At 38.2% G+C, this 18252-nt stretch overlaps 1 protein-coding gene and 1 pseudogene across 1 annotated transcript; both read left to right on the top strand.

Annotated features, from left to right (window-relative positions):
- Window positions 1-17347, top strand: part of LOC105054885 (wall-associated receptor kinase 5-like) — a 65734-nt pseudogene extending 48387 nt beyond the window's left edge.
- On the top strand, window positions 1465-2696 carry LOC105054884 (tubulin beta-7 chain-like). Its single transcript, XM_073246885.1, has 2 exons — window positions 1465-1701; window positions 1797-2696. The coding sequence occupies exons 1-2, from the start codon at window positions 1490-1492 to the stop codon at window positions 2434-2436; spliced, it is 852 nt and encodes a 283-aa protein (XP_073102986.1). The 5' UTR covers window positions 1465-1489; the 3' UTR covers window positions 2437-2696.
- Window positions 17348-18252: the final 905 nt, after the last annotated feature.

Below are 18252 nucleotides of genomic sequence, written 5' to 3'. Positions count from 1 at the left end.
AAGCAAAGGCAATCATTTCACAATCAGGTATTGCCTAAAGCTTGGGATTTCATTGCAACTACCCTCTGCTGGACTCTGTGGAAGGAGAGAAATAGAAGAATTTTTTAATTTGAAGCTTATCTTCTAAATGCCACGTGCAGCAGACTCATCTCTTCAATCCAGAATTGGATGATACGATGCTCAAGCAAGCATAAAGAGGGACTGTATAAGGTTCTCTGTTTGCTAAAAAGCAGTAGCAACAACAGTTAAAAAGAAGCCTTCCTATAATCATCCCGGCAACATAAACACCTTTGCATGGGCGTCCCTTCACGCACACTCATTAAAGCGCTTCATCGAGTCCGAAGACACATCTTCGTGGCCTGTTTGAGCTCTTCGTAACAAAAGCAACCATCTCATCAATTAAGTCTAATAACCCACTGATGTAATGATGCCACGGCCTCTCTGTTTTTTCGTCATCACTGTTTTGGGAGAGCGGACCACATCAGGCCGAAAGAGATTCTGTAATGAGTCCATTACTATTTATCTCATCAGCCTTTTGGTCTTGCAAACCCCATTCTCTTTGCCTGTATAAATTTTCTTTTAATATATCTGCGTGGATCTCCCTTCCATTTTCAATCAAAAAAAATTAGTAATATGCTAAAATTATTTTGGGATAAAAATATCCCTAGACTCTAAATTAAGAAGAAAAAAAATCTCCTTATCTCTTTTTTCTGACTTTTCATCTTCAATAACACCTTCTATAAAAGAACACCCTCTTTTATTTATCTATTAGATGCCTATTTTAATTATTTTTATTAGCAGGTTTAGTTAAATAGTATGTATACCTTTTATTTATTAATTGGATGCCTATTTTATTTTTATAGACAGGTATGGTTAATTGGTGAATGGATTATGTTAAATCTTTCATACTTTTTTTCTTCATTTTATTTTGATGAGCTAAATCATTTCTAATGGACAACGATGGATGGTCAAAATTGGCTAAACTTAGTCAAACTCGATTATATATAATATTATCATAATATCATTTTAATAGTCTAATCAAAATAGATACGAATAATAATAATAACAATAATAATATACTACTACTATATGTTTTTACGAGGAGTTGTGAATAAAGAATGTTTAATCAATTTGTAGAGTAATTATTATATATTAATATGTAAGTCTATTTATGGTATTTTATATAATATCACTATTAAGTCTATTTATAGTATTTTATATATTATCACTATTACTACTTGGTGATATACCAACAGTGAAGTTCTATTCCTAATGATATTTCAGTGATATATCAAACATAGTGATCATACATCATTCCAATATTTGATATCATCCTGTTACTCACATTACCTGATGATCACATCATTACGATGATGATATCACTGATAATATACCAAACAGTACTTAAGAGTGATAATACAATCTTGATGCTTTCGTTGTCCCCAACATTTTTGTATCAAGCTCAACTGTGTGAACCACCACATCTGTCATGAGGTTTGTATTGAAGTGTTTGTTCTCAGATTGTAATATAGTTACTGATTCCAGAGTTCCGATTGTTTTCATTCACATTAAGAACACGAGACAAACTTTATACATCACGGGGCGATCGCGACTTCGTTCCACTCCTCTCTCTCTCGAGCATTTCATCGAACGGTCATCCTGCTCAACTATTCTACTTATATTTCCGGAGTTACCATGGTGGTATTGATAACTAGGGAGTTTCCGGTTTGTTGCATTACTTCCAATTCCCAATTCTTCTATGAGTTGGTCATTCTAATGACATGTTTATATATCAGTTGGCGACCTCAACCACCTCATCTCCAACACCATGAGCAGCGCTTCCCCGGCCAGCTGACCTCCGACCTCCGAAAGCTTGCCGTCAACCTCATCCCCTTCCCCCGTCTCCACTTCTTCATGGTGGGCTGCACCCCGTCACCTCCCGCGGCTCCCTGCAGTACCGAGCCCTCTCCATCCCAGAACTCACTCAGCAGATGTGGGTGCGCCGCCTCCCCCCTCCATGACAGCTACCTCACCGCCTCTGCCATGTTCCGCGGCAGGTTGAGCACCAAGGAGGTCGATGAGCAGATGATCAATGTCCAGAACAAGAATTCCTCCGACTTCGTCGAGTGGATCCCCAACAACGTCAAGTCCAGCGTCTGCGACATCCCGCCCACCGGCATGTCGATGTCGGCGACCTTCATGGGCAACTCGACGTCGATACAGGAGATGTTCAGGCGTGTCTCGGAGCAGTTCACAGTCATGTTCAGGCGAAAGGCCTTCTTGCATTGGTATACTGGGGAGGGAATGGATGAGACGGAGTTTACTGAAGCGGAGAGTAATATGAATGATCTGGTGTCGGAGTACCAGCAATACCAGGATGCGATGGCTGAGGAGGAGGACGAGGGGTATGGCGATGAGGCCGAGCCGGAGAGTTAAATCGATGTTTTTTAAATTTTTTTCGTGATTGAATTCACGTTGCTGCTGCTGATGTTGTGATGTTTTGCTCATGCTGCCAATTAATAATGGAATAAGGGGTGTTAGCTGTTCTGGTGGCTCCTCCGTCTCTTCTACGTTATGTGTCATCATCTGTTCACGATGATGAGGCTTGTATTTGAGATGTCTTTGCTCATATTATAAGAATGTGTATAGAGATGCTGAAGATGTTATTGTTTTGTTATGCATTTGTGTTTCAGATGTAAATTTTGAATGCCAATTAGCTTCCTAATTAATTAACTAAGTGGTTATCGTAAATTATCTTGGATTCTGTAGGAATCTGATCGAATAATGCTTTACATGCGGGGGAGCTCATTAAAGATACTGGGAGGTGTAGGTTGTGAAGGGTGCTGCACCAAAGTGGTTGTCAAGGCATTTTTATTTTGCATGCTGTCGTTATTAGGGCCTATCACAACACTCGCAAAGGACAAAAGAAAGAAGCGCATAGTTATAATGATAATTTCTCCAATTATTTTTTTAATTTTTTTCCTTATTTAATACTTAGAAATTCACCATGGCTCCTGTCCTCAGGTGTTCTATAAGGGAGTATTTGATTGGAGAGAGAAGATCTGGAATCGAAAACGGAATGGATGACTCCTATTCCAACTGTTTGGTTGGGAGGAGTCCCATTCCAATTTCAATTTCAATTTCAAGATGGAATGGAAATGACTCAATCTATATAGAACTCCATCCCTATTCTCTTTTATGGATTCAAATTTTCATTTCGATTTCAATTCCGATTCTAGTCACGAACCAAATGCTTTGGAGGATTTGGTCATTCCGATTCCGATTTCAAATCATTTCGATTTTCATTCTCATTCTAATCTCGATTACGAACCAAACATCTCCTAAATATTTTATAGGTTAACTCTGATCAGTCAATGGATAATTTTTGGTCAAATGGCGGCCAAATAATGCAAGGATAGACTACCTTTGAGTGCTTGGGGCCAAATATTGCAAGGATAGACATTAAAACAAATACAACTGACTACAGGCGCACCTAAAGCAAAAGAATGCTCCGGGAACATTACCCAACATTAATTATTATTCATTATTAGTCTACTTTATTAATATTAGCACAGGGCACATTTGATGCAAAGGAGATGGCGAAGATGATTGTCACAGGTTAATCAAGAACTAAGTGATAAGCCAGGCTTTTTTCTTTCGTTGCCTTGTAATTTGTTTCCTGCCAGCATTGAGCATTTGCTGTGTGCATGATGAGGGCCCAGATGGACAGGTGAGATTTCAAGATCCTTTTATTTCTCCCTTTTAAATATATCCCCAATCTTAATGGGCCGTTTGACCATTAGAGAGAATTCAAACTCTAATAGTAAAGGTCCATCCATTATTTCTATATTTTTTTCATAGATTTATCACCTATCTTACCAATTCCCCTAACATTTTCCTTTCTTTGTTGGGGACCTTTTAGCCATACCTTGTTTTTTAAAATTATAAATTTTAATATTCTTGCAGAACTATTGATTCCAGTAGATTCTTCATCTTCTTGGCACCATGAAGTGGTCCATAGCCTTCTATTGGGGCCTGCCTGTCAATATTGAGACTTTGCTGATTTTTCAAATGAGAAATGCCTATGTTCAGATTGATGACTTGACGTGCTGCATCAATGGTCAAGTGCTTAGGAGTACCGCTGAATTTGATGAGAAGAGAAAAAAGGTACCAAGTCATCCTCAATTGATTGCTACCCAAGGGTTATACAAAGTTACCAGGCATCAATGCTTTAACAATGAAGAGATATTAGCTATCTCGATGGTTGACTAACACTGAGATGAGTCAAGATTTTATTTATCCTGGCTGGAATAGGAGACACCAGAAGTTTGCATGTCCCATCAAGCAGTGGTCTTCCACAGTGGGTGCCAACTTGTCAAATTAGGCAAGTCCCTAACAGGGTGGTGCCCGATGACCTGGATTCATATTCTACCGACACAGTGGATGGTTAGGTTGAGGTTAATCCTCCTCTTTTCTCAGAGGGAAAAAAATTGTGGTCATGAACAATGATCTTAAGATCACCGGAACAAGATAATTTGGCGTCTGTGGAAGGAATTTGCTGATGCCCATCAAAATTTTGGATGTATTGTATTGGTCCTTAAGACAAAACTATAATTAACTACTCATTTTATGCATTTATTTTGATATTTTTAACTAAAAAGTTATTTAAGATATAGTAAAAGAAAATATTAAAAATTGACCAATATTGGTTGACCGGGAGATAGCTTGGGGTCAAGTTTTTATATATTGGGAAGTTGATATCTTATTCAGGATCCTGTCAAAGATCAAAACCTTGCTAGTGACTTAATAGAAGAGTTGGTAGGATAAGCCTTGCTAACCCAGTACGACACAGCTTCACGCGGAGTTCAGAAGGTTAGTGTGAACAATAGTTCGTTCAAAATCCTTTGATTAGGTCATAAGAGCTTCCAAAATTAGACCTATATTGTTTTAGCAAAAAAGTGTTGCTTTCTTTCTTTCTTTTTTTTCCCCACAAATGCAATTCATTTTTTTTTTTAACCTTCAAAGGATAATTTCACCACTCCAACGGAAATGAGTCACACATTTTAGTTTAGTTCATGAACACACTAATTATAATGGATGCGAACTTGTAATATATGTGAATATACATTTAAAGAGCTTTTTGTGATAGTTAGGAAAGCAATGCGTACCAGGCCCCAATAAACTCAAAATAAACTATTTTTGCATTAAAAAATTATTTTATTTTCAGAAAGATAATAAAATAAAGTGGGTTTAATTCCATGCACAGTCTCCCTAAATTTATGTGCATGTAAGGCCAATGAAGCAAATTTTATGTCCATTGTACTGTAGGATTCAAGATTTGCACCGGGAGTGTGATGTTACTATAAGTTGATAATAATTTGATTGACAGAACAAAGGAGGTGTGGAACAAGATTAAGTGCTTATATTACAAAGCAGAGCTAGATCACTGTAAAACAATATATACCAGAGCCACCAATCAAACAAAATATCTACAGAACATCAAGAACTATTAGAAGGAAGAGATCTATAGATCCCTCTAATTAGAAATATAATCTTTCAAATTAGAAAGAAATATGGTTGTATAATTTCTAAATTGAGGCTCTAAAAATTAATAAAAGGATCCTATAGATCCTAGAGAGAAATCAATTTCTTCTTCCTCTGAAATCTCCATCTTCCTCTCTTCTTCTCTTTCCCATCTCTGTTTGCCAACATGGAGTCAAAGCAATGAATACCCGATCCCTCCTTCCAAGCTCTCATCCCATCCAAGACATCCGCCCCATTTTTCAGAGCCCTGAATTCTATCTCATCCCAATCTCCGAGCACCATTAGAAGAAAAAAATCCAATGTTGCCACTGCCACCCCACTGCCTTGCTACCACCGCTCCAATCACACCAGCTCCACCATCCGCGCCCATAGCCACCGACCCATCACCGACCGTGCCCATCAAATCCGATCGCTTCGCTGCCCTCGCCGTCATCTCCCATCAAACCCGATTCCTTCTCCGGCTCCGACATGATCTCCCACCGCCTTATCTCACCGCCATCCTTTCGTCCCATAGCCATCCTCTCGTTCGCCGCTAGCGTGGCTGCCCCCGTCGATTGCTCTGCTACCCCCACCGTCACCTCGTCCGCCGCCAGCACCCACATGCCCACCCCGCTGATCGCTCCACTACCCCCGTCTTGCCGATGGGATTAGCCCATGGACCATGGGATCACGAAAGAAAGCGGTAAGCCCCTTCCTTCTTTAATTGATTTTCTATTTTTTCAAAAAAAAAAAAAAAAAAAAAAGAGGATGAAAATCATCCAGTGATCTTTTCTTTTGAGCTCCTTTTTAAGCTATGTTAGATGATTCCACTAAGGAGGCATTGGAGAAAGCTGTCACTGAAGTTGTCTAGCCATCAAATTCTCAGTTTGGAATGGACAATCCATCCCTTCATATCAGCTCTGTGAAATTGGATGGGCCCCTCACTTACCTTTTGTGGGCTCGAAATGTGTAGCTCTTTATTAAAGCCCGTGGTTTAAAAGGATATCTCATCGGGGCATATCTCATCGGGGCTAAAACAAAGCTGCCATCTGGAGATGTTGCATTAGAGCAATGGGAGTCAAAAAACTTCTTTGTGATGGTCTGGCTCCTCAACTCTATCATGCCCTTTATTTCTCAAGAGCTCTTCTTTTTCGAAACCACCTGAGATGTATGGGAGGCTATTACTAGGACATATTCTCAGCAGGATAACACCACCCAAGCATTCGAACTCAAGCGCAAGATATGCACACTCAGGCATGGCAAAACTTCCTTTACTACTCAGGGTTTGCCTAATAGCTCCTCCAGTTCTCCTTATTCTATCTCACTTTACACACTCTAATTTTTCTCATACTAGTCCTAATGCATTTATTTCAACTAATCCTTCATTACATTGGATAGTTGACTCTGGTGCCATTGCATATATGACTGGTTAATCTAATAGGTTTAGCTCTTATGCATTATATTCTGATCCGGACAGGATGCAAATTGCTGATGGTTCCTCTAAACCCATCTTTGGAAAAGGGACCATCTATTGTACACCTAACATGAAATTATCATCAGTCTTGCATGTTCCTAGTTTTCCTACTAACCTTTTGTCCATCAGTTCCATTATAAAAGATTTGAATTGTAAAGCTATCTTTTTTCCTATCCATTGTATCTTTTAGGAGCTGACTACGGGGGCGACAATTGGGCATGTTTAAATGCATAATGGGCTCTACTACTTGACTGAAGGGGCATCACAGAACTATCAGTATGCTGGGTTGACTTCTTCTGATAATACAAAACAAGAGTTGATATTACAGTATCACAGGCTTGGTCATATCCCTTTTCCTCTTCTGTCCAGACTTTTTCCTGATTTATATAGTGCCTACAACAAAGAACGGTTGGTTTGCGATGCATGTGAATTTTCCAAACATACTCGTAGTTCTTACCCTATTTCTGGACATTGAAGTAGTAAATTGTTAGATGTATGCCCTAGAAGCCAATTTTGACAGACATATATTATATATCTAGGATATGATTTTATACTTATTGGGTATTTATGTTACCATTCATATTTATGTGTCCATGAATCATCCAAGAGATTAACAAGATGATGACATATATTCTCAAAGAGTTGAGAATTTGAGACATATGTCATTGATGGTTAATTCCTAAATTGCTCTTGATTATAGGATCATCATGGGGATGGTGATTGATCTGGATAGACCAGTGCATAGATCGCTTCCTTCGGACAGATGGATCTCGAGTCTACAGTGTAGTGACACTGGAGCGAGAGTGCAGATGGTTGTTAAAGAACAACTAGCACTAAGCGTGACCAACACGAGAAGTCACATGGATGTCTACTCACTCGTTAGTAACTTTCTTTGTATAACTGGTCTTTTGATCTGAGGTGGCATTACTGTTTGCAGTGAGACTACTGGAGTTTGACTGACACATCAATATAGGTCTCAATGAGCTCTTATAGTGGATATTAGCGACAGTTGGTCCACTGTAGAAGTAGGATGTACATCAAGATGGGATCTATCAATCCTAGTAGAAGGGAGTAGTCCTATAGAATTTAAGAGGCTGAGTCCTTAAGTCTATGGCCATAGCATTGTGATTGATGGAAAAGAATTTTCATAGAATCACATATGGACTCGAGCTGATTGAATCTATCATATGATCGATGTTGAGATTTGATGATTTATCCATGACCTGCCATCTGATCGAGATTCACGATAAAGGGACTGTATCATGCGTTAACTGCGCTTAGAGATTTATTTTTTATTTTACTGGATTGTCACTATATACTGCTAGGTATCACTGATAGATTGTGAGACTCACAAGTATCATCTTGATGATCGATGATCCTTGGTGGGCAAAGTTGGAATTGTTCTAACCCATTGAAAAGAGTTTTAATGATATTGTGATAGAGATCATAATATATCTCACCATCAGACATAATAGAATCTATAGGATTACATATAAAAGAGGCTTCTTGATTGATCAGATGGTTGAATTATGATTATGAATCGTAACAAAATTTGATTATCAAATTGATTGATGATTGATCCAATGCAAATGTTACATTATGTAACTTGCTAAAGAGTTAGTGAGTTATAGGAGGATTAATTAGTAATATGATTACTAATTAGCTCAATTTGATTAAGCAATGGGGCTTGCATCAAATCTAATTAAATAAGATTTAATTTAACTTGATATGAATTTGATTTGATCAACCTCAATTGGGTTATAGGAAACCCTAAAAGGATCGGAGAATTAGTCCTAGTTGAATTAGGATTTGGGTTTGACTCAATTTTTAATTAGACTAGGATTTAAATATGAATAAATAAATTCCTATTTGGACTAAAAATTTTTATATTCATGGGTGCACCAAATTTTAATTGAATTATGATTAAAATTGAGTTTGACTCAAGTACCAAGAAAGAGTCCAATAGGACTAGAACTCCTCCAAATAGATGACATAAAATCTAAATAGTTTGAGCTCCAAATCAGTTTGAATTTTCATCTATTTGGATCTAATCTAGTCCTAATATGATTAAGATTTATTGGTATTTTATTAGATTTAAAATAGCCACCTAATGAAGAGTCCCATGGAATTAAAATTTCTTCCATGCACCACAAAATTGGATCTCACGCCCAACCTGATTTGGACGCCACACACTACCAGGTTTGACGCCATTTTTCTCCCTTATTTTAGCATGTAAGAAAGAAGGATATCCCCTTGTTTCTATGTAAAATTTGGGTGCACAAATCTGGTTGTAGGTGGTCACAAAAAATCTAGAGTCCTAGATGAATTGGACTCTTGATTCCTGTCCAAAATCAATCTCCCATCTTCATCTATTTAAACCCAGCACTTTGGATGGTTTGATAGGAGATTGAGATCAGTTCTGACACCACAAATCAGATGCTTTTGTGCGTGGAAAATATGAGAGAAAAAGAGGGACGACGTGAAGAAGGGAGGCATGAGGATTGTATGTCATATCTGTTCTTTATTCCAAATAATCAAAAGTTGGTTGTTAGAACATCTTATCTCCTCCCTCTTGTCCATATTTAGACATAGATGTCTCCTCTCTTCTTTATCCAAAAGTTGGATAAAATTACTACATCTCTATTGTAGAGATTTGGTGCATAAATTTTAGGAAGAAAAGAGAAGCAAGGGTTCTTCTCATGATCTCTAGCGTAGAGATTAAGATCCTCCTATATCTTCTTTTTCTCTAAGAGTGTCTTGAGAGAAAAAAAGATTTTCAACCATCAAGATGCAATCTCTACAAGAGAGCTAGCATCCCAATGAGATCAAAAGGCTTTTAATCAGATCAGAGTCTCATATAGATATTCGTAGAGGTCGGACGCTTGTGCGGCTTAAAGAGATCTTCAGAAGACATCCATGATCATCTGTTTGCGATGAAAATTAATCCATACCAAGGTATATTTATATTTATTTTTTTCTATTTGATTTCTGTATCTAAATCTTATCTCACATATGATGATCCTGTTTATGATTTGAAGATTTGATCTTATGCATACTTAGATTAAATTAGATTTAATCTGAAATTTTTTTAAAATTTCACTACATACTTATTTTGAAAAATCATACGTATGTGAAACCATAAAACTCCAACATAAACCACTAGAGGTTATTCATTCCAATGTATGGGGGCCGTGTAGCATTGCCTCAGTCTCGAGGCATCGATATTTTGTTACCTTTATTGACTGTTATAGTAGAGTGATGTGGGTATATCCACTAAAGTCTAAGGACGAGGTTATTTGATGCTTTCAGGTGTTTCATAAGTTAGTCAACACCTAATTTTGTGTCAAGATTAAAGTTTTGAGAACTGAAAATAGCACCGAATACTAAACTAAAAATTTTATGAGTATCTGAGTACTCAGAAAATTATTCATTAGACTACTTGTGTTGATATACCTGTCTAGAATGACGTAGCCAAGTGCAAGAATAGACATCTTTTGAAGGTTGCTCGATCATTATTATTTGCTATGAAAGTTTTTAAATCTTTATGGAAAAAAGCTATCCTAACTACTGCTTACTTAATCAACCGGATGTCTCTCCGTATCTTGGGATACAAGACACCACTAATGCACTTGTCGGGGGAGCCTTCATTTATTGTACCTATTCAGGTATTTAGATGTGTGTGTTTTATTCGTGATCACCATTCTGCCACCAACAAACTTGATCCTCGAGCCTTGAAGTGTATTTTTATGAGTTATCCTACCACTCAGAAGGGTTATAAATTATATTATCCTCTTGAATGATGAATGTTTGTCAGTATGGATGTCACTTTTTGTGAGTTTGAAGCTTTCTACAGTAATAGTCCATCTAAAATCTCAGCCACACAACCAACTCTTTTCTCGGAGTTTCTGTTCTCTCCTAGCATCTCTCCTAATCCTGCTGGTCGAGAGGGGGAGATTGTGACCACGGAAGAACAGATCTAGTCTTCTCAACAGGAAGAGTCTTCTTCTCAATAGAGGAAGCAGATTGAGTCTTCTCAATAGGGGGAGTCTTCTTCTCAATAGAGGAAGTCATCTTCATCTTCGTCCGGATCTTCTGAGCCCATTATGCATTCTGCTCCTACCTAATAGTCTTCCTTTGATTTAGCTCCGACGTCTTCCAATAATGGTAACATTCCTTCTCTTGATAGTCTTCCTATAGCTTTTAGAAATTAAAGCTTCACATCCACATATTATTTCTTCTCGCTATCGTCATGATATTGCTGATTTCATTTCCTATGAGTCCTTATCATCTGCATATAGGTCCTTCATTGCATCCCTGGATTCTACTTTTATTCCATCAAACTCGAAGGAAGCTATAACAGATCCTAAGTGGAAGGAAGCAATGCTTGAAGAGATGCGAGCCTTGGCCAAAAATCAGATGTGGGAGCTTATTCCTTTACGCCCTCGAAAAATGTGCGGTTGACTGCAAGTGGGTATATACAGTCAAGCAAACTTTGAAGGGTACGATTGATCGCTACAAAGTTTGACTGATCACCAAAAGCTATGCACAGACATATAGCATCGATTATGAAGAGACTTTTGCTCCAGTAGCGAAGATCAATATAGTGCGTACACTTATTTTCTGTGCAGCGAATCTTGGCTGGAGGCTTTTTCAGCTTAACATGAAGAATGCTTTTCTTCTTGAAAATCTCTAAGAGGAGGTTTATATGGACATCCCCCCTGGCTTTATGAGTGCAGCAACTGCTGGTAAGGTGTGCCATCTGTATCATTCTCTCTATGGTCTGAAGCAGTCACCCCGAATATGGTTTGATATCTTTCATCGTGCCATGCTCGAAATGAACTATCAACAGAGTGATGCAGATCACATGATATTCTTCTACCCAACAAGGATAAAGTTGCAAGTCTAATTATATATGTTGATGACATCATTTTCACTGGTGATGATCTCCTAGAGTTGACTCACCTGAAAGCTCAGTTGACCCAATCTTTTGAGGTCAAAGATCTAAGTAATCTTCAATATTTCTATGGGATTGAGGTTGCCAGATCCTCTTGTGGCATATTTCTTTCTCTAGCAGAAATACATCCTGGATCTATTGAAGGAGATAGGAATATTAGGATGCCGACCTGCTGCGACTTCTATTGAGTAGAATCACCACCTTTCTGTAGATAATGGTGAGCCAGTAGACTACGGATGTTATCAACATCTTGTTGGCTAATTGATCTATCTTTCACACATCAGACCTGATATAGCCTTTGCATATGAGTATTATAAGCTAGTACACGCATGATCCCCGAGGTACATCATTTGAAAGCTATATATAAAATTCTGCGATATCTTAAGAGATGCCCAGGGTGTGGTCTGTTATTCTTTCATCATGGACATCTCAAGGTTAAAGATTTTTCTAATGCAGATTGGGCTGGCTTCATTGACGATCGACGATCTACTTTGGGCTATTGTGCTTTTGTTGGAGAAAATCTGATAACTTGGTGGAGCAAGAAGCAAAATGTTATTACTCGATCCAGTGCAGAGGCTGAATATCAAGCTATGGCTAAAGATATTTGCGAGATCTTATGGTTGAAATAGTTACTTACTGAGCAGCGTCTCTTTTAGTCATCTCCTCTACTTCTATTCTGTGATAATAAGGTAGTTATCAACATTGCGAACAATCCCGTACAACATGATAGAACTAAACACATTGAGATGGACCGTCACTTCATTAAGGAGAAGCTAGATCAGAGAATTATCTATCTTTCTTTTGTCAAATCTTCGGAGCAATTGGCAGATGTTCTTATTAAGGGTCTAAGCACTTTTTCTTTCTCCTCAATTTGTAACAAGATGGGGCTTCATGATATTTTTATCTTATCTCAAGGGGGAGTATTGGACGGAAGAGATCTATAGGCCCCTCTAATTAGGAATATAATCTTTCTAATTAGAGAAAAATATGATTGTATAATTTCTAAATTGAGGCTTTGAAAATTAATAAAAGGATCCTATATATCCTATGGGGAAATCAATTCCTTCTTCTTTCGAAATCTCCATCTTCCGCTCTTCTTCTCTTTCCCATCTCTGTTTGCCAACAAGAACAACAGCCAAGTTGGTCCTCATGCGGAAAAATATCTGCGGAATAGTCAACAAATTAAGTCAGTCAAGATGTCTATGAAGTGTACGACAAACCAACACGTCCTTGGAATTTTTTTTCTTTGTATCTTAATTTAAAGAGCTGATATCTTCCATCGCATGCAATCTTTCAACAGTTGAGGGATGGCATCCATGCCAGTTGTGTTCTTGCTTACACTACAGCTGCTTCTGGTAGGAACGGCAGCGGTGGCATCAGCGAATACTTCGTCACTATGCTGCATAGAGACGTGGGACGATATCACCATCCCATACCCCTTTGGCATCTGCCCCAACCGCTCCCTGGAAGGTTTCTTTTTGTTTTGGTAGAACTCCCTGGAAGGTTTCGAGGGTACATGCAACCACTTGAAGCCTTTCTTAGGTACCAGCAGCGTCGAGCTAATCGATGTCGACTTGAAGGCAATCCCTATATCCGCAATGGATGCCAAGGTACTGATCATGAGTTTTAAATTTTCATTTTCCCTAAATTCAGTCGTCTGAATCAACAATTATCCAATCTAGATTGGAGATTGATCAAATTTCCGGTTGGATCATAATTGAATTGCCAGCTCTCCTGCTTTTGAAAATTCATTAGGAAACTCAGCAATTAATTTAATCGAATAACTCAGCTGAGTTTTGGATGGATCAGCGATCTAACTCGGTCAACCTACCTCTGTCAGTATTTTTCATATCACGTTTCCTAACTATATATTTAATTATTCTTGACTAGAAACTATGTATAATTATTATTTATGAGTCTTTGTACACGCAACTTTTGCATAATTTAAATAACTTTACTGATAATTTTTTTCCTATTGATTTGTAGTTTTTTTATATGGAATTATTGATCTGCAATTTAATCTGCTCAAGATATCAATCCACTGGAATTGGAGAGGACTCAAAAAAAAAAAAAAAAGCAAGAGAAAAAAGCGCTCTCTCTCTCTCTCTCTCTCTAAAAGTGGATGGAATCAAATCACCAATGTATTGCCAAGTGACCCAACTTCTCATTATTGTAAACTTTGCTTCAAAGCATGCCTTCTTCTTCTTATAAAGCTGTTTTTATTTATTGTAGATACAGACGAGTGTGCGCTTCCGGAGCTGCATCCATGTTATGGAACCTGTGTTAATATCCTCGGGGCCTTCCGGTGCTCCTGTCCACCAGGCACCCAAGGAGATCCTCGAATAAAAGCAGGCTGCATCACAGACAAGTCCGTCCCCGGTGTGTTCTCTGTTCTACACCTCTACATAAGAATTGATATATTTTTCTTGAATCATGGATCCACATAGAAACAATGACTATAGATTGCAGAATAAATATAGGACGTTGGCACCATCCAAATATATGCATGGTGCTCGATTTTGGATTATCTAAATTCTAAGCCAGTTCTATCTAGTTAAATCATCCACCATTCATTCATGAGATTCTTACTAATCAACGTCGGCTGATTGATAAAACATGGTTAAAACTAGAAAGGATACAATCTGTTCGATTAGTACACCTCATAAATAGAAGAAATCCACCTACATAGATGGCGATGGCTAATTTGGTTGGATGTAGCAGACCCAAACTTGAGAGGCTCTGATTCCATCATGGCCATGACTAATGGAAGCTTTATTTATTTATTCATTCCTACTTCTTTCTCCTGGCTGTCTGACCGATTTTTGTCTATCGTTTACCATCCAAAATGTTGCAGTATGTCGTTATAAGTTCTTACATATCTTGGCAGGCCCAATTGTTATTACAACTGGAGGTGTTCCGGTTAGCATTTTTCTTCTTCTTTCTTCTTCTTCTTGGATCTAGTATTCTGATCCGGAGAAAATTGAAGGAAATAAGTGTGAAAAGAAGAAAGAAAAGGTTCTTTTGCGAGAACCGGGGTTTGGCAATAGTTTGTCTCTTCTGATGAAACTCTTGTTGAGAGGATGAAAATCTTCACACCAGAAGAGCTGGAGAAGGCAACCAATAATTTTGATAGCACTCGTGTTGTTGGTAAAAGAGGCCACGGCACTGTTTATAAAGAAATTCTATCAGATCAATGGGTCGCTATCAAAAAGTCAAAGATAGCAAATCAGTTTGAGCTAGATCAATTTATAAATGAGATGTTCATTCTTTCTCAAATCAATCACATAAACGTGGTAAAGCTTTTTGGATGTTGCCTAGAATCCAAAATTCCCTTGTTAGTATATGAATTTATCTCTAATGGAACTCTTTTCGACCATCTCCATGATAGTCAACACTTTGCTCCTCTATTATTGCAAGATCGTCTAAGGATTGCTACTGAAGCTGCAAGTTCACTGTCCTATCTACACTCTGAGGCTTCAATATCAATTTTCCGCAGAGATGTCAAGTCATCTAACATTCTACTTAATGAAAGCAATACTGCAAAGGTATCAGATTTTGGTGCTTCAAGGTCTATTCCTCTTAATCGAACATGTGTAACCACAGCTATTCAAGGAACATATGGTTACTTGGATCCTGAATACCACCATACAGGCCAACTAACAGAAAAAAGTGATGCCTATAGCTTTGGAGTCGTTCTCTTGGAGTTGCTAACTAGGAAGGATCCAATTTCTTACAGTAGATGTGAAGAGAGAACTCTAACTTTGAATTTCATTTGTTCCTTAAGGAAGAATCATCTCTTTGACATTTTAGACCCCCACATTGTGGGAGTTGGAGGAGAAGAAGAGATTGAAACAGTTGCTACTCTTATTGAATTGGGCCTAGGCCCACAATGAGGGAGGCGGAACAAAAACTTTTCACCATGCGAAGGTTAAGAAAATCCAAGCATGATTTCGATGTTTTACAAAACGGTGGAATGGCAGCAGGCTTGCCAAGCAAGATACCAGTTATAAGCAGTGCTAGTGGTACGACCAGACAATACAGTCTAGAGAAAGAGCTCATGTTGTCACTAGCAGAACAACCAAGATGATTTCACAGGGGCAGGGAGCAATATGAATGAATGATTTGTTGGATATTAAACCGAATTGAGTAGTCACCTCAATTGAGTCAACCTACATGGTATTCTACAAGGTATTCTATTCACTATAGTCAGAGTCAACAAGTTAGTAGTTTATGTCGAGCCACATGGCAAGTAAAGAGTCACATGAGTTGAATATTCATGAACAATTTAATGCTAGCATTCATGATGCATCCTGAGGTTCCCAAGGGGTGTCTTTTAGAATTCTATGTAAGTACTAATAGTTCTCTTAGATATTCTAGCACATTTATGTAACGAATATATCAAGAGCCATTATGTAACTATATAAAGGCATGTAATTTTTCATCCTGTAAGAAAGTCTGAAGAACTAATGGAATGAAGTAATATTGGAGCTGACGAGGATGAGGGCCGGGCATGTTGACGATACTGAATAGAATTAGATCGAACCTTTTCATGAGGTTTGGATTGAAGTGTTTTTACTCAGATTGTAATATAGGTACTTATTTTAGAGTTGCTATTGTTTCATTCACATCAAGAACACTTGACAAACTTTATACAGAAGGAAACAGCTTCGGAAACAAATTTTGAGAAAGCTAAGAGAAGAATTATCTATCATAAACCGCATTCCAAATGTCTTCAACTTTTTAAGAAAAGGCTCTCCTTTGGGTACGCTGATGAGGCTGAGGAGAGCATAATTACAAATATCTACATCTATAACTGAAAGAAGAACGAAGAAAGGCTTCCTTTCTTCTTTGCTAGCATAACCACGTCAAGGACCCACTTACGTCAAGTCTTCACGGAGCACAGAACAGCGAGCCCCGTTAGCGCTGAGGATTTTTGATCAGGGCATGTCCATGCATGCTCTCCTCTCTCTCGAGCATTTCATCGAACAGATGTCCTGCTCAACGGCTCCACCGCTTCGCCTATCCATCATCTTCCAAGCCGCGACACGCGAAGCGGATAACGGCGAGGGTGGAGAAGATCGCCAGCAATACCACGATGCCATGGCCGAGGAGGAGGACGAGGGGTATGCCGATAAGGTTGAGCCGGGGAGTTAAATTGATGTTCTGTGAATAAACTTCATGATTGAATTCATGTTGCTGATGGTGGTGGTGGTGTTGTGAGGTTTTGCTCATCCTACTAATAATGGAGTAAGGGTTGTTAACTGCACTGGCGGCTCCTCTAGCTCTAAGAGATGAGCGTGTCCAAGTTATTGTCATCATAATAAGGCTTGTATTTGGGATATTTTTACTCATATTTCCATGTGTTTATAGATGCTGAAGATGCTATTGCTCTATTATGCACTTGTATTTCAGATCTAAATTTTGAATGCCAAGCTTGCTAATTAACTAAGTGGTTATGCGAAATTATCTTGGACTCTGCACGAATCTAATCGAACAATGCTCTAGATGCAGAGAAGCTCATTAAAGATACTGGGATGCCTAAGTTGCGCCAGGGTGCTGCTCCCAAGTGGGTGTCAAGGCACTTTTGTTTTGTATGCTGGGTTTATTAGAGCCTGTGACAACACTCAGGAGAAGAAAAGGAAGAAGCACGAAGTTATAATGAAAATTTCCCCTATTATTTTCCTAAATTTTTTCCCATTTAATACCTAGCTTTTCACCAAGGCTTCCTTTTCTTCATGTCTTCTACAGATGTTTTATCGGTTAATTCTGATCAGTGGATAACTTCCAGTCGAATGGCGACCAAATAATATAAGTTAGACTACCATTGAGTACGTACTTGGGGATAAATATTTCCTAGTTTCTGTCCGCATGTAAATGAGCTACAACATTAAAACAAAATATAACTAACTACGGGCACACCTAAAGCCAATGAATGCTCTGGGAAAATTCCCCAAATAATTATGATCTGTTTTTAGTCTACTTTATGGATACTAACACATGGCACATTTGACTAGGGATGGCAAAATCGATCCGATCCGATGGATATGCATCATATCCAAATCCGATCTAATTCGAAAAAAAGGATTTGATCGTGTTTGGATTCGAATTTGGATAAAATCCAAAAACTGTAGGACAGGTATGGATAGTACTGTTTTCTACCCAAATTCGAATCTGAATCCGACCCGAACTTACGGATATAGGTAATATCCGAATCCATACATGAATATATATGTTTATAATTATGTTTTGGTAATTCTGTTTTGGTTGATAGTATGCATAAAATTATTTTGATTCTTTATAT

The sequence above is a fragment of the Elaeis guineensis genome, chromosome 12, assembly GCF_000442705.2.
Source record: "Elaeis guineensis isolate ETL-2024a chromosome 12, EG11, whole genome shotgun sequence".
Taxonomy (NCBI): Eukaryota; Viridiplantae; Streptophyta; class Magnoliopsida; order Arecales; family Arecaceae; genus Elaeis; species Elaeis guineensis.
This window is presented reverse-complemented; position numbering and strand designations above follow the sequence as displayed.